This window comes from Fusarium oxysporum, chromosome 12 (assembly GCF_000149955.1).
Source record: "Fusarium oxysporum f. sp. lycopersici 4287 chromosome 12, whole genome shotgun sequence".
Lineage (NCBI taxonomy): Eukaryota > Fungi > Ascomycota > Sordariomycetes > Hypocreales > Nectriaceae > Fusarium > Fusarium oxysporum.
Window position 1 is genome coordinate 1,181,344 of NC_030997.1, and position 19,443 is coordinate 1,200,786.

Genomic DNA, 19,443 nt, shown 5'->3' on the forward strand with positions numbered 1-19,443 from the left:
CCGAAACTGTGACTCGGTGAGATCGGGTTGGGCATACGTTTCACTCGATCATGTTCTCGTGGCTATCGTTCACGACAGGACGATCCTACCGCCCCAGCCGCACTTGACTTGCTAAGTATTTTGTGATGGACGTGGGACTGGGGAAGCAGTAGGCGGGTACGTTGAGCTGGACCAGGAGAAACAATTCATCGCGAGGACAGTCAACGATGAATGACCTGATAGTGGGATGATTCATAGGCTCAATGGTATCTTTCTTTGTATCTGTGCATGACATAGGGTTATTGTATGCACAAAATGTAATTTGGGACTGCGTTCATAGTATCTGCCGTGTTTAAAGAGTTGATAAACAGACACTTTATCGAGTACAAGATTACTTTGCAACAGTTTACTATTAAAGCATCTACAAGGATACAAGAACACCAGGCCTTCCATTTGTTCGCATCTAGTTTTGAGGTCAAGATTCGGGTGTTGATTCATGTATATTGACTGTAGAATAGATTAAGGAGGGTCTATCCCAAAGACGTCGTGGAAATTGACCCCTCTTGTGCAGTTTCTTAGGACCACAATTCTGATCTGCATTCCCTTGGCTTATGTTGCTTGAATCAGCTTCAGAGTCTATATAGCTACTCATGCCCGAATGACTGACACTCACACATGGGGGCAATTCATTTACCCTGGTGGATGTGTCGCATTGTTTGTCCAACTATGATCACATTGGACGTCCCAACGCGCTACGCGGGACAACATCATAGCTCTTATCAGATAAGCAAATCTTTGGAATAACCCGCCTCTAATTGGTCGAGTAACAATCATCTCCAGTATACATGACCTGCATCAAGCCTAGTCCCTCGAACACGGCGTCAATTGCCGAGCCCCGTCGGTCCAAGGCCTCCGCGCACCGGAAATCATGACCTTTCTCCGCCCTGAAAAACGTCGAATTGAGTGCCAAGCTGTGTATCAAATCCACTGCGGTCTTTATCTGCCGGTCGTTCAGATGATCCGTTTGTAGAAAAAGGCGCGCCCTTGCTCTGAAGTCTACGCCCTGGCGCAACATGTTTTATCGTGTGCGGGGAAGCACATTCAGTACCGATTTGACGGACCGACAAGGGTCTGATTGACCAGTTGCGCGATACTTATAAAGACCCTTGGTATCTGACGTATATCATTCGCTTGGCTTGATAACGACTTCATTTATCTCAAGGCAGTTAAATTCGTTCTCGAGATGGCCATACTCCCAATTGCGGCAGCTGTAGTCGCTGTCGTGCTCTTCATCAAGCACATCTTCCTCGATCCCCTCATCCTCAGCCCTCTTCGCCACGTCCCCGGCCCCAAATCCTTCGCCGCGACAAAATGGCGTCTCGCCTACGAAGATTGGAAAGGAACGCGAACTCGGACAATTTTTAAACTCCACCAACAATACGGACCAGTCGTGCGCATCGGTCCTCATGAGGTCTCTTTCAACAGCCTCTCAGCACTGCGAACCATCTACGGACCCGGAAGCCGATATGGCCGAACAACTTTCTATCGCATGTTTGATGTCTATGGCGAGCAGAATTTGTTCACGTTTCATTCTCCCAAGGAGCATGGTGATAGGAAGAAGCTGCTGTCGCACGCTTATTCCAAGTCCGTTGTTCTCAAGCCGCCGACCGCGAAAATGGTTGAGAGGAGGGTTCGTCAGTACCTGGATCTGATTGAAGCCGAGCCTGAGAACGTCAGTGAGATTTTCAGCACTCTGCATTATTACTCACTGGACAACATAACCGCTTTTGTTTATGGAAAGTATGGCCAGACTGCAGCGATTCGAGGCTCAAAGATTCATCGGGAACTCATCGCGGATATTCTGCATCCCTCTCGTCGAAAGCTCTCTTGGTCGATTGTGCATTTGAAGGCATTGACCCAATGGCTGTATCGCCAGTCAGGATTGATGGGTAAACTTGTCAAGCCGGTTCTTCCGATGCAGCAGCCCACTACATACACCGGTATCCGAGGATATGCTCTGCGGGCTTTTGAGGCCTTCCGAGCCGATGTGGAGAAGATCACTCATTCAGAGGGTAAGTAGTATTTGTGACTTCTGTATGCAAACAGCTTACAAAGATGACAGATGAACATGTTTCGATTGTGGAAAATCTCTGGCAACATCATGAATCTCAGAAACCTGGTGGACTCCGCGATTTGCAGATGGCATCCGAATGTGCTGACCACTTCCTCGCTGGCATCGACACCACGAGCGACACCCTCATGTTCCTTGTTTGGGCACTCTCACTTCCAGGCAACGAGAAATATCAGGAAAAGCTGCGAGAAGAAGTCATGGCCATCTCAGGCGATGGACTGAACCAATGGGGTAATCCAAGAGCCGAAGCAAGTGATCGATGCACTTATATCAACGCCGTCATCAAGGAGACTCTACGACTCTATGCTCCTTTGCCAAGCACTGAACCTCGTTCGATCGACATTGATTCGGTTATTGATGGATATACCATTCCTGGTAACACTGTTGTCGGCATGTCGCCTTGGATCATGCATCGCAACGAGTCGGTATTCAAGGATCCCTTGGTCTTCAACCCTGATCGATGGCTTGGACCTGATGCAGCGGAGCTGAACCGATGGTTCTGGGGATTCTCAAGTGGAGGGCGAATGTGCATTGGCATGCAGTAAGTTGCTTCTCGCCCCTCGATTTCTCTGAATCTCAATGTCTAATATGATCCAGTCTTGCTATGGCCGAAATGACTACACTCACAGCCACCATGTACCGACAGTTCAGAACGACAATTGCTCCAGGGTTTGAGGATACTACGCCTGCCATTACAGCTCGCGTGGAGACTTTCTATGACGATCGATTCCCCAATGTTCAGGTTAGTCTTCTCTTCATTCTTGTTAATACGACGTGTTATTGACTAGCTACAGGAATCTAAATGTCTGATCAAGTTTACGAAGTTGAAGGACTGAGAGGGATTTGTTCATTTATGAGAGAGCTTCATGTTGTTGACCCACGTTTCTTTTTCATGCACTTAAAGAGAATATCTGAGGTCCAAATTCAACATACGCCATTAACCAAAAGAACCTGGTGAAACGTGATATCAAGACTCTTTCTTTCGAGTTTATAAATGCTGTACCCATTAATCTCTCTGATTGAGACTCTGATAATAAACAGTTATATGTAAAAGATAAGTAAATCTCAAATGCTAATCGATAAAATACGAAGCAGCTGAACTTACAACCCTAAGTCTCATTTCCACAACCCCATAAATCTTCAGAATGTAGGGGAGACTGTTGGTCCCAGCGACGCCACAATCAATAGTTTGGCAGAACCAAACAGTAGTCAAGAAGGCTACTCTGTTTTCATGGTATAGGAAAGGGGAAATTCCATGGATCAAATCTGTCAAACGGAAATGGCGCCTTATTTAGACAATGTTTTAAGTTTCAAGGATCCAGCTTAATTACCATGTTTCCACGAGTATCTTGACGCCTCGTTTTCTCTTTTTGCAACATCCATACTGTCATTACCGTCACCATGAGATTTACATCTTCAGTTCTTCAGCTTTTGGCGCTGTGCCGAATCACATTAGCATCGCCATGCAAGCCTTCTTCCACCATCACTTCAGTAGCGCCAATAAGCACCACTGAGACCAGCGAGACGGTGTCATCTACGGCCTTTATCTACGAAACTACAGCCACTACCGAGTTTGAGACACTGTCTGACTCCTCTACCATCGCAACTTCAATCGCAACCTCCAGTGTCGAGGTTGGAACCACGACAACCACCACTGCCGCATCAGGACCTACCAATCTGATCAGCAACCCCGGTTTTGAAGACTCAAACGTCGCGCCTTGGACCGTAAACAACAACATCGGAGCCTTGGCTATAGACAGCGATTCAGGTCTCCCCCCATCAACCCAAGCAGGCCATTTCAGCGCCTCTGGAGAAAACCTCGTCAACATGGGCATCAGGCAAGAAATTGATTCATCTTTGATCGTCGCCGACAAAGAATACCGATTCTCGATATATACCAAAGTTACAGCCTCCAACTTTTGTATCTCGCAGACTATTGCATGCGGTGCAGGAACAGGTTGGGTGAACTCGGCGAATTGGGGTGCAGTGCAGACGAATGGTTGGATATTGACAACAGTTACTTGTACGTGGAATCAGGCTCAGCGAGATGCTGGACCAAGTATCCAGGTCGCGGGAGTGTGCAATGGTCTGACTTTTCTGGCCGATGATGCTGTTTTGGTCGCAAGTGACGCATCGGATTAGTTTAAACTGTTATTTGGGGGGTTGTAATAGGTTTAGATTGCATTTTCACTGAACCAAAGACTTTATTAATAATAGTTATCCGTCTGTAATCAACTGCAGACTGCTAAGCAATAATCTTTTTAATCTTCTCACTGTCCGTGGTGGGGACCCTTTCAGTGACCCATCGACATTGACCCTTCGCTTTCATGCCCCACAAAGCCAGGGGTGCATGTTGGTCCGAGGTTTAAGTCAGCAGCGCCACGTTCAATAATTTTACAATAAATCGATGGTTAGGTACCAACAGAAAAGAAAAGAAAAAAAAAGAAAAAGTTGGTCCGCGGAGTTAATTTATCACAATAAACTGATTTGTTGTTCAAGCTAATTTAGCGTGAGTCCTTATGCTTAATTGCGCCTGTTTCTCGGTTATTCTTAACTGGTTACCCTCTTTGTTGGGTTTCTCTCTGGTACCATCGCAGTCCCGCAAGGAAATCATAATCGTGGTTATGAGACTGGCGTATCGATTACTTCAGCTTTTGACGCTGCATCAGCTGGCTTCAGCCTCACCATGCAAGCCTTCTTCTCAACCCCCCAATTCTGTTACATCTATCAGAACCACCAGCTCTAGTGAAGCTGAGACGACCAGTACAGACATATCGTCAGCAAGCTCAATGACGACAGAGCCTGCCACCTCTACGGTCTTATCCTCTACTATTCTTTCCGTAGAGACCGAGTCTGTCACACCGACAACTGTATTCTCATCAGCCTCTGCTGGAGAGGCAGAATCATCATTCATAGCCTCTTCTGAAACGACAACTATTGCCGAAAGCACCACGAAATATGAGCCATTAGTCTATACCACCCCAGCTGCAACTCCAGCTGAGACATCAACTGAAGAGACATCCACCACGACAACATCTATTGAGCGACAACCCACCAACTTAATTCGCAATCCTGGTTTTGAAGATCTTACCTTCGCGCCCTGGGAGGCAGTCGTGGTAGCAAATCGCGGGTGGCTATCCATCCGCAGCGACACGTCTCGCCCAGGATCGCTTCAGTGTGGTGTTTTCGACTCTTCAGTTCCGCCTACAGGGGGGCTCAGACGCAGACTTATCCAACCAATTGTCTGGTCCGTTAAACAAGATATTGACCCTTCCACGATCATCACCGGCAAAGAATACCGCTTTTCAATTTTCCAAAAGATCACAGCTTCTGGCGGCTGTAATGCCCAGCGGTTAGGATGCGGTGGCGGAGGAACCTCGGTCAGTTCGGGGGAGTTTGGAGGGCCCTTGAATGCATGGGCTTTGGGAGCAATTAGCTGTACTTGGAATCAAGCTCAGCTCGATGCTGGACCCTACGTTTATGTGAATATTATTTGCAACTCTGTCACTTTCTCTCTTGACGATGCTGTCTTGATAGAAAGAGAGGCATCGCAGTATTGATTTCACTTATGGAACTCTTATACATCTTATTCACAACCACAATAACATAGCTTCGATGAAAATTACTTGCAATTTGACTTCAAGTAGTACTCCAGGGAATCTAACAATGACTTACACCCATGACAACTAGCACTAACTGGCCAATCGCATACTTAAAAGCATGTACCATAACTGACAGCCAAACCAAATGAGTTAAGATGCTGAACTATCACCTGCCATAGAACAAAATATTTGAGCAGAACAGCATCTCGCTAGTTGACGACACCCTCGATCAGCTAGGCCTCTGTCTAGCAGCAACAGCAAACCCAGGCTTATTGCTGGAATAGTCGAAACCCGTTGCAATCAGAATACACAGACTGTTTTCGGTCTCGAACTGGGCGTAATTACAAGCACCGAGCTGACCACAAGCCTTGATACACTTCTCCATTGTGCTATCTTGTTGATATCCGATATCTTCGTAACCATCAAATCTCCAGTTACAATAGAGCTCATATTCGATTTCGTCGTCTGCGAAGTAGGGGTTGTCGAGATCAGCACATTGCGGTGCAGGGGCATCGGGAGCTTCAGAGGTGGTCATGGCTGCAGTTGTAGTAGTCATGGTAGTGGGAAGGTCTTGGCTGGTGGTTGTGAAGAGTGTAGTGGTGTCAGACTCGATAGCTGCTGAAGTCTCGGACACAGAGAGGATGATTGTGGTGGACACATCAGACTCAGCGGATGTCGCGGTAGTAGTCTCGGTCGTATCTTGAACGGAAGTACTGACCGTAGCCACTGACTCAGCGTTGCTTGTGATGGTAGTAGTAGCCTCACTCGAAGTAGTCGATGATGAAGGACGGCATGGCCCAGCGTTGACGCCCGCAAAGGCAACGAATGCAACCGCCAATGAGTTTGGGAAAATCATGGTAATGAAAGACTGAGGTGAGTATACCAAGCAAAAAAAGAGTGAATATCGGTGGAAAGTCTACTAAAAGCCCTTACTTATACCCGATCAATTACCACCAACATAAATTGTACTTTTCTTTTCTTGCTATGGCCCTGAACTATTAATGCGCTATTTGGCGGATTATCGTTTTTTTGAGCTTAAAACATCCACTGGGGCCTTGGCAACCAGGGCTTTGACTCAGTGGATATTTTGCTGCTGGGGGCCTGAGATCCGCTGAGTTGTTGGGGGCTGATGCACCGTAGGGAAATTTGTCATTGGTTGTAGGCCTTTGCTGCAAAATGCTGACTGTATAATTGCCAGTGGAGTCGCAAAGGGTGCCATAAAGCTGGCAGCCTGAATAAGCGATCACCATTAAGCAGAAAACTTCTGATATTTGGATGAGGCCTTAAAAATAACTAATCCAAGGATTATTAAATGCTTTTTAAACCTGCCTATGTCTTTTTATTACTTAGAATAGCGGTTGCAAGTTTTCTCGTTAAATGCACTGGTTCTATTAAATGAGACTGGCACCTATACAAAACCTCGTTATTTGGCAGTAGAGCTGCATTGGGATCAAAAGAGAAGCTTTCGGACTTGGTATGTGCGGAATCTACTGATTGATTCATTTCACCGATCCTGTTTCTAATATTGGCCTATTGCACAGTTGTGAAACCAAGTCAAAGTTCTCGCGCTAGCAATAATGCAACGGCATGTAGCATAGAATCTATCATACTATTGACTATAAGGTAGTACCCTTTCCCTAGAAATGTGATAATTGAGAGACGAGGGTAATTCCCGAATGAAATGTATCATCTAAACGGCATTATGGTTCTAACGATCCTGGGCCACGACGATCGGAGATGAAGGAAACCACAATATAGTCTCCAAAGTGGGCTGTTTCCCATACATGGGATGAACAGCAGCTCGGTCACTATTGACCAGTCCGTACTTATCAAGTCCTAGTTCCCATGCTGTTCATTGAAACAACCCTCGTTTCATGTTAAGCAAACCTGCAGAATAGGGCCCAGAAAAGCTGCTGCCTGCCCGGGATTGCCGGCGCCTTACGACCTTCCAAGCCTGGGATAGGTAGTCGAAAGAAGCCGCTTAACCACTAAAGAGAAAATCCATATAAGTGTCATGGAAGGAAACAACTGTGATTTATAGGACTTGGACACTTCAGGCTTGTTTGACGACCATCATGAAGTTCCCCTCTCTTAAGAGCTTGATGCTCGGTTTGTTCTCTGTGGCAACTGCAAACGCTGCGAAGTCCTTCTCGGCTTCGAACCTCTACTATGCTGCTGGCCTGACTGATGGACAGCAGACCACTTTGCTAAATGGCCTCCAAAGTGCCGGTGTCAAGGTTCTACGCGTATGGCTTTATGGTAAGAGACTCTCGCTTGAATCACAGCGTGAGCGCCAGGACGCCAGCTGATCATGTTTGAAGGCCAATCAGGAGCTACAAAGGGAACGCCCATCAACGACTTCGAAAGCCTACAAGGCACTAGTTCGGATGACTGGGATGACACCGTGCTGAACCGGCTGGATACCTTTATGGTTAAGGCTCACGATTATGGTATCAACCTTCTCATCTCCATTCACAGCTACAATGCTCTTGAGAAAAACAGTGATTTCTATGGAAAATGGTACGGTACTGGCGACTTTTACACCAGCAGTAAAGCGATAAGCCAGTTTAAAGACCGCATCGCTCACGTTCTTGCGCATAAACATCCCAAGACGGGCAAAACGTGGGCCCAGAGCTCTGACTACATCTTCGCCTTTGAGGCCCGGAACGAAGCTATGCATCCGCAGGTTCGCAGATTCTCGTTCCCCAGGCAGCATGATGCACTTGAATAATTCTCTGATCGTACAGGGGAATCCACAAGCCTTGGCTTCCTGGCAGTGCACCATGGCCAAAAGCATCAAAGACAACCTCAATGGAAACTCGAAGATCCTCGTCACGACCGGCGGCGGCGCTCACCTAGACAACTCTCTCCTCGATGCATATTTCACCTGCGATAGTCTCGACGTCCTTGCTATCCACGCCTACGGTGTCGCCGACCTTACAACCTCCTGACTTCAGCCATTCGTTGATAAGGCAAAGAAGGCTGGCAAGAAGCTCATCATGCAAGAGTGGGGTGTATGCTACACCGATGCCGAGAACAATAACTGCAACGGAGGAAGCTCAGTTCCCGCGAGCACGAGAGATGACAATATCAAGAAGTGGGCAGCGAATATTGATGCAGCGGGAATCCCCTGGTTCTACTGGCAGGTCCTCCCGAATGCAGACCCTCATCAAGGCTGGGACTATGAGGTTGGTATCAGCGATGCGAACTGGGATGCCTTGAAGGCTGCTGCACTTGCTTCAGGAAAGGCTGAGTCTGCTTTTGACTTCGGCCCTTATTTGCTGTAAAGAATTGGTGCTTGAGCCATTCTGAGCAAGGCTTCACAAACATGTATCTTTTATCTTCTCAAAAGGTTTGATGTTATTGGAAAGACTATGAGACAAACTTAGATATACATTTATCACTTTGGCATTCTGCAGCTAAGCAGATGATTGCTTCTTACAACATTAAACTATATAGTGCCAACACAGGTGATAAGGACGCGATAGCGATTCTGCAGTGTACTCATGTAAGATGTTGTAACATGCGCCAGCTGTAAAGGCCTTGCGACTTGTGAGCGGGCGCTCCCAAGGCCAACATACATGTACAAACTAGTGAACTAACTTGGACTTTTGCCAAACTGAAACGAGGACTACTCCTTGGTTCCCTCCATCGGCTCGTAGGATCGGCCATTTGGTGAAACAACTAAGTTAAACTGATGTTCTATGCCCCCGAAATGCTGGAAAAGGCAATGAAAATCCTGGTGCTAGGCATCGGTAACTCCGAATCGCATGCCCTTCCAAATAATGCTTCCAAGGGCCGAAGTCTTTCTGCAATTCCTCAGCTCTTCCACCGTGTGTCAACCCGATGCCAACGAGAGAGTAACACGGCTTCATAAGCTCATTGAATCTCTGGGGCGGCCATGGAATTGACTTGCTGTCAATCACTGTGTTCAGGGAACTGGTTTTCCAGCCTCATCTTTGCCCCAGAACCTGGGAATAGACCAATAGTGTACTGTCGCACTCGCAACACAAAGGTTCTCGAAGTGAATAATATTAACCGTGACTCATCTCAGAAGTACTATTATTACACAAGCTTTTCAGTCAAGTGGTATTTCGGCGCTCGCGTGACGCTGATAGAGCAGCACTCAAGCCGGTTTGCTGCAGTTGATATGTACCTACTGGAGGTCCAGCAAACATTGGGGCTTTCGGCTAAAAGAGCATTATACTCAAGTTTGACCTTTGGTCTGCCCCATCCTTTAATTAAGATGGAGATAAATATTTGAGTTATATGATTTTGTGATTCGAGCAACTGGTTATCTGGTATCGCCTGATTGTCAGCCCTGGGCTTACCATGAGTGCCCGATGTGCGGGGAAGCGACGCACTACCTCTTGCAAGGTCATGTCAAAGAAGGAGAGAATATCTGAAACATAAACCGGGTTCTCTATGATGTACGTCTTATTCAAGTCATAAATATATTAGGAATCCTATTTAAATATCTCCTAGGTTTAGTATAGTTCTGGAAGGGCACTTCCTAAATTCCATAGGATTCTTGGACAATATTCCTCAACATGAACAGTAACACTCAGAAAAGCCACCAGACTCATGATCACACTACTATTAACATCCGCTTATGTAGCTTCCATCTTTTGGAAAAGTTTCTTTCGCCTTATACATTTCCAGCTTGACGATAGTGTGGTCCCTAGCGGTTCTAGAAGTTTCAAGCATTCTGATTACACTACACTTTATAAAACAAAACATACAAGGTATCCTGTCCGAGAAAACGCCCCGCTTGATAAAGCTTTTGCCCTAGATATTACACCTTCGAAATGTACTCATAGCAATGAATATCCCTCTCAGAAAGCCTTTTCCAAAACTTCAGGACCCACAGACTGCAGAAGCATATCCAGCGTAGCCTGCCATGAAGGTTCCATGAATTTCGACATTATTCTCACCCGCTTCGCCGCCTTGTCAACACCCTCCTTCTCCCTCAGAACATCCGCTCTCTCAGCATCAAGCTGCCCAAGTCTCTTAGTAACAAGCGCAATCTCATGATCGGTCTTGTATATTCCAGCGATGCTCTTGTCGAGCTGGCTTTTGACGATGATGTATACCTCTTTGTGCTCGAGAATAGTCTGTTTCCGCTTATTGATGAAGGTGCGGAGCTCAGCATCCCCGGGGTTCTTCTGGTAAACTTCCTCAAGACCTCTAAGCGTTGTGTTTTCGTTGGCTGTGGATTCCTCAACGTCTTTGAGAGCGTCCTGGGCTTTCTTTTGGTCGTTTGTATAATCGTTCTTTTTATGGAAAAGGCTGCTCTGAACGGCAGAGAGCCTGCGTTGCTCGTCGTCGATGTCGGCCAACAGTTCTTCAAACTTGTGCGCAAATGGCTTTATGGCATCGGAAGCATTTTTCAAGCTTTCTTTGAACTCGTCTCCAGAGGGCTACAGATGGTTAGATTCATGATAGGAAATGTTAGAAGGGAAACTTCTCACCAAAACTGCGTCCCAATTGATTGCTCTAGGCACTTGAGACTGATGCGGTAGAGCATTAGATGTCCTTTGCCTCTTTGCTCCAGATCGTGAGGCGTTCGTTGGGGTATTGTTCACAAATGATGCTGCTGGTGATGATTCAGCCGGGCGCTTATTACCCCGAGATGGAGCCAGGTGATGAGGCGTCGATTGTTGACTGTTCGCTGATTGGGTGTAAGCCCCTTGAGGAGCCACGAGGTTAGATGCTGATGACCAGTTGCCTAATTGCTGTTGAGGGGTCTGAGAGGTAGCACTAGTGCGGGGCGACGCCAATGGCTGAGAGCTGGCTTGTGTGCGGGGAGTTGCGGAACTCTGAGAATTTGAAGCGGAAGTTGAAGCCGATGGCTGGCTATTGGATCGTTGGAGTTGCATTGCATTTTTAGTACCGGGGATTGGGGGAAGAGGCACTGCTGTATATGATTGTGGGCGAGGTTTCACAAAATTTTGCATTGTGTTTGCAGGAGAGGCAGTTGGTGTAGGTTGTTGAGGAGGGCGCATATCGCGCTGAGAAGTTGCGGGTATGGGCACCGGTACTTGCGAACCCGGTGGACTCCTGACAGCGAGAGTCGCAGACGTGTACTCTGCTGAGCCGCTGCTTTGGCGAACAGAGCTCCTAGGTGTATCTGATACTAAGCGAGATGGCTGTTGGATACTGCGCCGCGGACGGCTTGAGGCTGCTGATGCAGAGTTGGGTGTTGAGGTTCCGTGATCAGGTCCAGATAGACCGTTTGGCTGTACAGGGTCTGGACTGTCGTTCATCATGAAGCCATCACCACCTGGATCCACCACTGTTCCCTCATCTGTCTCGTCGTCTTCGATCTCGACGATTTCTCTGGCTGATGAGCGGCGTCTTTCTCGAGGCGGACTCAGTTTCTTTGGCGCAGCCCAGTCGAGGTCATTCTCGTCCTCTTTCTCTTCCTGTTCTTCAGCGTCACCATCTTGAACTTGCCCCGGTTCATCGTGTTGTTCTTCATTCTCCTCCTCGTCCTCTTCAACTTCATCCTCGTCTTCATCGGTATCCTCTGAGATCTGATCCTCGGGCAAGCCCAAAGCTACTATTTCATCAACAGGTTCAGAGTCTGCCTCAGTCGCGTCACTGTCGCCAATCTCATCGTCGCTCTGGTCATTCACTGTCGCAGACTCATTTGGATTTGTATGCTTGGTATCAATCCCCATACCGCGAAGCCATTTCCGGGCTTTGAGAATATCAGATTTGCGTAGTTGGGGATACTTTGTGCGTGGGTGGTGGTTCGCATGACCTTTCAGTCTGCGTCGCACCTCTTCAATGTCAACTTTGTTGGTCACCACGAGCGACACCAGCGCAGAGAGACTCTCGATGAGTCGAATTCCCCACATGTCAGGAACAAAGCCTTTGCACAGCTCATTTGGCCACATTCCGCTCAACTGATGAATGCGCGACGCTGCGTGATAAGCACGATGAGATGGATAATCTGGTGACGATTGACCCTTGACGCCCGGCGGCGGTCTACCGCGATGACGCGTGGATGAGTTCTTTGGCGTCATGGAAAATGATGAAAAATATGAATAAGTTGATGATGGTTGTAAGTCTGGTTGAGACTGGATGTGCTCAAGATGAGCTGATGTAATTGATTATTGAAAGGGTGGTGATGTGTTTGCGACGCATGAGGTAAACGGTAAACACGGTCCAACTTCGTCACGTGTTTTGGCGTGGTACCCGAATGGCTGAGCAAAGGGGGCGGAAAAATAAATTCCAGCTCCGGCGTAATACAACAGGCAAACTCAGCCAGACATGGGCGCCATCTTGTTTCATCTCTGAGCCAATGAATCAAGGAAAAAATGGAAATAGATATGGCATTAATATCCCGTCTTCATAAGGCAGAAGATATTAGACTTGAAGATGCTCGTTACAAACTGCAAGTGCTTGTGTGATGGATGAATGGTGAAACCTTGATTCATCAGGTCGCCAAGCATTGGCGGGTAAGACAGGAAAATCTCACTAAGAATGACTAGAAATCTTTGATTTATCTAGTATTGGGGGTTGCGACTACGCCTTGGCTTGTTTGTCAGTCGAGAGATACGACTCGCAAGATATTTTTATCCTGATTTTCAGGTCCCACATATCCCACCTAAACCATCAAACCTTCAGAAGACTATTGAACGAATACCAGATGGTTTAGTCCCGTTCTACTTTTTTTTACGTGATACATTTCTTCCTTCTTTCTTTGCATTTTAAGTCAGCGCCGGCTCTTTCCGCATGGAAATCGCATAGCGACTTTTACTATATGCAGTCTTTCTCGTATTCATCTTCTTTAGCTGTAACAAGAAAAGAATATCATAGTAGAAACAATTCAGAGTTTATCTTACGGTTATGGAGTTTACCTAACATAGTAGAATTCATCCTTGTGGCTTCGATCCAGGCGGATCAACTCGAGAACTCTTTATATTCCGCTTTCCCAATGGATTCTTCAATTTCTGATGTTGTGCTATCGGACTTCGTTCAGTGGCTAAGACACAGCTGGAATCTAGCCTACGGCTTCATCATATGACGGACACGTATTGTCTACGGCCTAGTATAATAACGTGACATATGCAGCATTGACACATGTGCTCCACCAAGACTTTTCGATAGCGGTATTCGTTTGCATAAAGGATTTATATAACAAAAGTTTCTGGTAGAATTTTATCTCACTATTGTAGAGCGACTTGAGCGACGTATAACAATGGGACAGATCTAATATAGAACCAGATTGATGAAAATTCATATTCGGTGAGAACTTTACTATTCAACAAAATAAATAAGTCTTCGGCATCAAGGTCTTTGGATCTTCCACGGTACAAGGGATCTCATGTCACAAAGATATGTTTGGGCTACCAAACATATACTTTGGTGGGAAGCCCATGCTGAGAGGGGATCTTCTGTATCTTTCGACAGTGATTTTCATTCCCACTCTTACGCTTTCAAAAACACGATAAGGAAATAAATAGGAAGATCTGAACCTCTTCTCACTGTGATTATCTTTTTGCGCTGGGCTACTCCAAGAGTCGTTTGGTGCTCTGTTGATAGTACTTGGTGGGGAATCCAGAGTTCATTCGCCGTCAACCAAGTTGCGATCGAGCTTTCAAGACCTTTCATGTGCAAATTTAAGTATAATCATTACTCTGTCAAATGTTTCTGAGGCACGGAAACCATTATCAGCCATGCTGGCTGGAACGGAGTCGTTCCATTAGCATATGTGCAGACGCTTTTGAACAATGTTTCGCATCAGATCTAATGAGAAGGCTCACTCCCTTCCTCCTCTCTCTTGAGTTCTCCGCTGAAAGTTTATTACACACCACAAGGTCACATTTTCCCACTGCTTTGAAATACGTTGAGGAACCAGCGAAGCCCTCCCACCGCAAACTTTGTACGTCTCACCAACAAAAAGGGGCCACCCTGTACCACCGGTTTTAGCGAACATCAGCAATTGACCGAAGAGAACGCCGAAATATCCAAAACTGCACCTTTCTACATACATAATCTCCAGTCACCAATGCTTCGCATTCAATTCAATACTGCCGACTGAACCGGACGCCCCATGTTCTTGATCGCTCAGCGGGCCACGCCGACCATCAATTAAGAGCCACGCCCGGTTAGCTCAATCGGTAGAGCGTGAGACTCTTACGAGTACACGATCTCAAGGTTGCGGGTTCGACCCCCGCATCGGGCTGTTCCTATATTACGATTGCGAGCGTTTGCGAGGCTTTCTTTTTTGCATTTCTTTGTAAGCAATCTCGCGTTCTCTTTAGGCTTTGTCAGCTGTACGGCCATCACGCTGAGAGCGGGACACGTATATCGTCCCTGCAATTTAGATAATTGTGATTAGTGGGACCAAATATTTTGAGAATGGAAAGTCTAATTATTTTACAACCATCAGAGGATGGCCGGGATAGGTAATTATACACAGCGAAGCCCTGGCTGCGAACCTGGTTACCTGCTATGATGAAATGTGTCTAAAAATGCCCCTTAGCTCTTGGCCACTGCTCCTTCGAACCATTGCCCTTGGCTGTCTCTACAACCGCAAATCGAGATTCCAGAGATGAGTCAAATTAGTCTGAAATACCCAGCTGAACGTCATCCACCCACGCCACGTAACCATTACTGCACTTCGCTCGAATGACAACCCGGATAGGATTGTTACTGTCCAAAGCCGTCTGCGTCAAGGAAAACTCGCCCGAAAGAAGAGTAAAGTCACTAGCGATCTGGACACCAGCAACACTAATCCTCACTCCAAACGAATCATTGAGGTCGTTGTTGTCAATGAACGCCTGGAAAGCAGTGCAAGAAGATCCAGAGCTGACCTTGGCGTAGAGAGAGAGACTGTAGGGCTGGTTTGCGACGAGGGTTGACTTGCGGAGGACTTGGACGGTATTTGACCAATCGCTAGCCTGGGAGCCCATGGTGAGAGAATAAGAACCTGCATGGACTGTTGAAGAGTCGATATCGGCGTAGGCGCCGAGGCCAAAGTTGAACCATGGAGCAATGCTACCGCTCTCAAAGTCACCGTTGATGATAATTTTAGGTGTTTCAACAGGTGCAGCTGAGGTAGTAGAGGCAGCTTCTGTGGTAGAAGTGAAGGCAGAAGTCTCGGTGGTGGAAACAACCACGGTTGAAGTTGACTCAGCTGCACTGGATGTCGCTGTCTCACTCTCAGTGATGGTGATGTCCGTGACGTAGCTCGACTCAGTTGAGGTCAGTTCAGTGGTGAAAGTGGCGTCGCTAGCAGTGGCAGCCTCAGTCTCAGAAGAGAAGGTTGATGTAGCCTGGATCTCAGTGGTGGAAGAAATTGGCTTGCAGGGGCTAGCCTCAGACCCAATGAGGATAGAGAGAGCCGCGAATGCAGCGAAAAGTCTTTGCGATGCCATCTTATAATGAGTGAATAAGATAGTCGCTGTAACGAACGTGATGGTCCAAAAGGAAAGGAATGAGAAAATGAAGGAAAAGGTCCAGGACTGACGGAAAACGGTTTCGCAGGGCTAAAGTATTTAGTGCTTGCGTTGTCACTATGGGGCATCTTAAATTACATGAGCGCTAACGTAAGTTGAAAATCGATAGTTCGCTGATAAATGTTGACAATTGGTTGCGCCAAGCCAATAGACCACTCTCGTTTTGGTATAGTATTTACTGTGTGCTTCAGCTCACGCGTGGTTCCTTATTTTATCCGGAGGAAAAGGAACACCTGGGAATAGGATTGTCGCTATGACAAATCCTCTCCAAGTTCGAGACCTTTGGCCAACGGCTGACATCTGGGAGGTCATGCGCATCAAGTGCTGTCATGACTCTGGGCATAGTCCTGATGGAGTTATCGAATTAATCACTTACCTCACAAACAATACTTGAGCAGCGACAAGTTAGGTTTTGGTTATATATTCATGTCATCTCATTTCATAAGCTTTTGACGTCTGCATGTCTCACGGACTACCAGCTCTCAGAATCATTGAATAATGAGGAATGCCAAGAATCGATAGAACGCGAATAATTTCGAAGCCCGCAGCCACATACAATGGCCGACCTGCTTCAGTCGCTACTAAATAGCAATCTTTTCCTTCCGCAGCTGCATGATCGAGACCCCACTGTAACAGCATCTTGCCGATACCGCGTCTCTGATTACCTGGGCTGACACCGATATAGTCGAGATCTAGGCGGTTAGTCACTGTAATAGAGGAAGTTGAGGGGGAAACGTACGCCAGACGCCAGCGATTCCTTGTTCCCCAAAAGTATCGGCAGCATCTCGATTCACAGTCTCTTTCATCTCATTGTATGCTTCCTTATCGAGCGCCGCGCATTGGATCTCCTGGCTGGGTGCTGAATCACCGCCAGAAGCAGGAGGGGCGTCCCAAAGTGAGAAGCCGACTACTTTTTCATCTGGCCCTTTCTCGTCATCAATTGCCACTACAAGGTGAGACTCTGGTGATGCTAGGCTCGATGCTTTGCGTGCAAAGCGCCAGTCATACGCTGCTTCGCCATCGGGGAGGTCCTTCGGTTGTAGATGAGGGGGAAATAGGCGACGTGACAGAGCATCTGTGTTCGGGTGGAAAGCCGAAGTTGCGATACGAGCTATAGCAGGAAGATGCTCTTCCGAGGCTCCAATCAGGCGAATGGCCATGATACGGGCGTAACACAAAGTTGGGATGTCTTGTGATGAACGCACAGTGAGAAGGAGGTGAGGCCAGAAATGGCGGAGTAGAGAGATCCACTAAAGTTGCGCCCTAGATGACATGACATTAGCGCCCTTTTCGCCCCATGACGATTGCTCTACTGGCGCCGAATCGTGTGAATTTCGCAAGAGAATTCTATCAAGGGTTACGTATATTTCTCTTGGTACGACCTGACAGAAACTTCCTCATTTAAATGTGTTTGGTGATTATGCATTTGTGTCTAACATCTGCACGTTTCAAAGGGGGACGTGGGGCAAAGAACCTTGTTAGATCTCACTGAACGAGTGTTATGCATCTTTTTGTTCCGCAGAACCAAGTTATTATAAACTAAGAGTCTGTACAAGCATCAGGATCTATATATGCTAGCACTGCTATACCGTCTGTGTCTGATTATTCTTCGATTTCTTTCCCCCCTGGAATGCCGATATGCTCGTCTGGGTGCCGTATGTTGAGATACTAGTGGGTACTTTCGGTCCAGTACCAACACCTCCATGGCCCTCAAAGGCAGCCAAGGTTGTTCCAGTAAACCCTTCACTTCCTTGGTCCCGAAGACAAATAGTGCTATCTCCCTGATTCAATCGTGGGAACCAATTCTTTATACCAACTAACAAGGGCTTGAAAGTCGGAAGACAAGCACAAGTTATTCCAGACACGATTTCTGCCATGGACCATGAAGCTGCTGTGACATTCCACCATGTGATATCTGCAACAGGGTCAAGCCACTGCATGCGGAGAATAGCAATCGCTAGGGTACTAACCAACAAATTAGCAGATGACATGAAGGCTGGAATGCAACACTTACAGTGATCCTAGGCCGAAAATGCCGGTGAGATATATCTTTTGAGATCGTGGGAGCTGCAGTTTCCAAACAATGGGTAGAGGCATGACGATGATTGCGAAGTCAGTGACTATGTGCACGATACCACTGACGTACCACATAGTAGGCTGGGAAAGGAAGCACTGTCCCTTGACATGTGGATCCCAGAAAGATTGGAGTGGGATGCAAAAGAGAAATACCCCGATGCCTTGGTTGATACCCCAGAGGATGATGAAACCGAGTGCGCCCAAGTATAGCCATCTCATGTTGGAGACAGACATGATTCGGTAGTAGTGAATTAGAAACGTCAATTTGATGGCGAAGAGCGCGTAAGTGTAGAACACGATCGATATCCAGAAGCACTGCAGAATAAATGTTAGAGAAGCCTAGATATGGGTAGAGGTCTGTCCCGCGTACTCGGAGGTATAGTATTATCTGTCGAGGGGATAATGTATAGATATGTCGGCCCAGTCCATAATGCGTCACTGCGATCGTAGTTTAGCTAGTGTTGTCGACATAGAGGAGAAGGACATACTGGCGACGACTGACGATCCACATCCCAAAACACAGGCCTAGAGGGAATTGTGTCAGAAATTCTTCATCTCGAGAGATCTTGGCTTGACTTACCAGGGCCACCACGGCGGTCACATCGTCAAGCCCTAACATCTGCCTCTCCCGGCGACACCAAAGTCGCAGTCCGACCATGACAGCTGATAGAGCCATCAAAGAAACCGAAACTCCAATCGCAATTCCGGACCTACCCTCGCCCGCTTTTGCTGCCATCTCTTCGGCAGTCATATTCATGGTGTTGTGGATATCGACGCAGGGGCTGAGGTGAGTGCAACGTCACGATGAACCAACGTTGGATCCAGGGCCAGGGGACGGGGTAATCCTCCTGATATTCCCCCAATCGATGGGAAGATCACCGAACCGCCATTCTCATGTCTTGCCGCTCTTGCGTCCGTACTGACCAGTTTAAGGTTGGTGGTAGCAGGCACTGGAATGTGGCTATCCCAGCTTCGTGGATGAATTCGGGTTTAAGCAGCGCCCAGACCCGAGAAGCCTATCAGAGTAGCCGGTGTCAACGCCTCATGGCTGATTAGATCGCCCTGGACCAGCAGCATTATCCAAACGCAGTTAAATGTTCTCGTCATCAGGGAATTACGGGCGTTGCAATGAGAATAAACCCAGGAAACATTTTTTGAGAAAGCTTGTTTAGATTCTGATTGA

General features: G+C 47.1%; 9 protein-coding genes and 1 non-coding gene across 12 annotated transcripts; 5 read left to right on the forward strand and 5 right to left on the reverse strand.

Moving 5' to 3' along the window:
- Window positions 1-847: 847 nt before the first annotated feature.
- Window positions 848-3,164, forward strand: FOXG_13528 (uncharacterized protein; the record flags this gene model as incomplete). Of its 3 annotated transcripts, none has more annotated exons than XM_018393510.1 (5): window positions 1,066-1,157; window positions 1,206-2,051; window positions 2,102-2,651; window positions 2,708-2,852; window positions 2,905-3,139. In XM_018393510.1, the coding sequence occupies 4 exons, from the start codon at window positions 1,223-1,225 to the stop codon at window positions 2,944-2,946; spliced, it is 1,566 nt and encodes a 521-aa protein (XP_018252788.1). In that variant the 3' UTR covers window positions 2,947-3,139. The 3 variants fall into 3 exon arrangements, with proteins under 3 accessions (XP_018252787.1, XP_018252788.1, XP_018252789.1); XM_018393511.1 differs by lacking the exon at window positions 1,066-1,157 and having other exon boundaries at window positions 1,223-2,051; window positions 2,102-2,341; window positions 2,398-2,651; XM_018393509.1 differs by having other exon boundaries at window positions 848-2,051; window positions 2,905-3,164.
- Window positions 3,165-3,511: 347 nt separating this feature from the next.
- Window positions 3,512-4,252, forward strand: FOXG_13529 (uncharacterized protein; the record flags this gene model as incomplete). Its single annotated transcript, XM_018393512.1, has 1 exon — window positions 3,512-4,252. The coding sequence occupies one exon, from the start codon at window positions 3,512-3,514 to the stop codon at window positions 4,250-4,252; it is 741 nt and encodes a 246-aa protein (XP_018252790.1).
- Window positions 4,253-4,899: 647 nt separating this feature from the next.
- On the forward strand, window positions 4,900-5,670 carry FOXG_21193 (uncharacterized protein; the record flags this gene model as incomplete). Its single annotated transcript, XM_018401512.1, has 1 exon — window positions 4,900-5,670. One exon carries the CDS (start codon window positions 4,900-4,902, stop codon window positions 5,668-5,670), a length of 771 nt encoding a protein of 256 aa, XP_018252791.1.
- A 271-nt stretch (window positions 5,671-5,941) lies between these two features.
- Window positions 5,942-6,664, reverse strand: FOXG_13530 (uncharacterized protein; the record flags this gene model as incomplete). The annotated part of the gene is made up of 1 exon (XM_018393513.1): window positions 5,942-6,664. Exon 1 carries the CDS (start codon window positions 6,566-6,568, stop codon window positions 5,942-5,944), a length of 627 nt encoding a protein of 208 aa, XP_018252792.1. The 5' UTR covers window positions 6,569-6,664.
- Window positions 6,665-7,787: 1,123 nt separating this feature from the next.
- Window positions 7,788-8,999, forward strand: FOXG_13531 (uncharacterized protein; the record flags this gene model as incomplete). Its single annotated transcript, XM_018393514.1, has 4 exons — window positions 7,788-7,971; window positions 8,034-8,398; window positions 8,460-8,615; window positions 8,670-8,999. The coding sequence occupies 4 exons, from the start codon at window positions 7,788-7,790 to the stop codon at window positions 8,997-8,999; spliced, it is 1,035 nt and encodes a 344-aa protein (XP_018252793.1).
- A 1,191-nt stretch (window positions 9,000-10,190) lies between these two features.
- On the reverse strand, window positions 10,191-12,857 carry FOXG_13532 (uncharacterized protein). Its single transcript, XM_018393515.1, has 2 exons — window positions 11,184-12,857; window positions 10,191-11,132 (listed from the first exon to the last, which is right to left on the reverse strand). Exons 1-2 carry the CDS (start codon window positions 12,741-12,743, stop codon window positions 10,548-10,550), a joined length of 2,145 nt encoding a protein of 714 aa, XP_018252794.1. The 5' UTR covers window positions 12,744-12,857; the 3' UTR covers window positions 10,191-10,547.
- A 1,968-nt stretch (window positions 12,858-14,825) lies between these two features.
- On the forward strand, window positions 14,826-14,908 carry FOXG_21194. Its single transcript has one exon. It is a non-coding gene; the product is annotated as a tRNA-Lys (tRNA).
- A 128-nt stretch (window positions 14,909-15,036) lies between these two features.
- FOXG_13533 (uncharacterized protein) lies at window positions 15,037-16,218 on the reverse strand. Its single transcript, XM_018393516.1, has one exon. It carries the CDS (start codon window positions 16,101-16,103, stop codon window positions 15,288-15,290), a length of 816 nt encoding a protein of 271 aa, XP_018252795.1. The 5' UTR covers window positions 16,104-16,218; the 3' UTR covers window positions 15,037-15,287.
- A 342-nt stretch (window positions 16,219-16,560) lies between these two features.
- Window positions 16,561-17,412, reverse strand: FOXG_13534 (uncharacterized protein). Its single transcript, XM_018393517.1, has 2 exons — window positions 16,924-17,412; window positions 16,561-16,876 (listed from the first exon to the last, which is right to left on the reverse strand). The coding sequence occupies exons 1-2, from the start codon at window positions 17,342-17,344 to the stop codon at window positions 16,650-16,652; spliced, it is 648 nt and encodes a 215-aa protein (XP_018252796.1). The 5' UTR covers window positions 17,345-17,412; the 3' UTR covers window positions 16,561-16,649.
- Window positions 17,413-17,651: 239 nt separating this feature from the next.
- Window positions 17,652-19,063, reverse strand: FOXG_13535 (uncharacterized protein). The gene is made up of 5 exons (XM_018393518.1): window positions 18,841-19,063; window positions 18,749-18,785; window positions 18,631-18,698; window positions 18,199-18,575; window positions 17,652-18,149 (listed from the first exon to the last, which is right to left on the reverse strand). The coding sequence occupies exons 1-5, from the start codon at window positions 19,015-19,017 to the stop codon at window positions 17,768-17,770; spliced, it is 1,041 nt and encodes a 346-aa protein (XP_018252797.1). The 5' UTR covers window positions 19,018-19,063; the 3' UTR covers window positions 17,652-17,767.
- Between the last annotated feature and the right edge of the window lie 380 nt (window positions 19,064-19,443).

Bases quoted from the DNA above. Each gene is read 5' to 3' on its own strand.
- FOXG_13532 (XM_018393515.1), bottom strand. From the start codon at position 12,743: ATGACGCCAAAGAACTCATCCACGCGTCATCGCGGTAGACCGCCGCCG. The intron at 11,133-11,183 runs GTGAGAAGTTTC...AACCATCTGTAG, and splicing joins TCAATTGGGACGCAGTTTTG to CCCTCTGGAGACGAGTTCAA.
- FOXG_13533 (XM_018393516.1), bottom strand. From the start codon at position 16,103: ATGGCATCGCAAAGACTTTTCGCTGCATTCGCGGCTCTCTCTATCCTC.
- FOXG_13534 (XM_018393517.1), bottom strand. From the start codon at position 17,344: ATGGCCATTCGCCTGATTGGAGCCTCGGAAGAGCATCTTCCTGCTATA. The intron at 16,877-16,923 runs GTACGTTTCCCC...CTAACCGCCTAG, and splicing joins AGGAATCGCTGGCGTCTGGC to ATCTCGACTATATCGGTGTC.
- FOXG_13535 (XM_018393518.1), bottom strand. From the start codon at position 19,017: ATGAATATGACTGCCGAAGAGATGGCAGCAAAAGCGGGCGAGGGTAGG. The intron at 18,786-18,840 runs GTAAGTCAAGCC...AATTCCCTCTAG, and splicing joins TGACCGCCGTGGTGGCCCTG to GCCTGTGTTTTGGGATGTGG. The intron at 18,576-18,630 runs GTACGCGGGACA...TTTATTCTGCAG, and splicing joins AGATAATACTATACCTCCGA to TGCTTCTGGATATCGATCGT.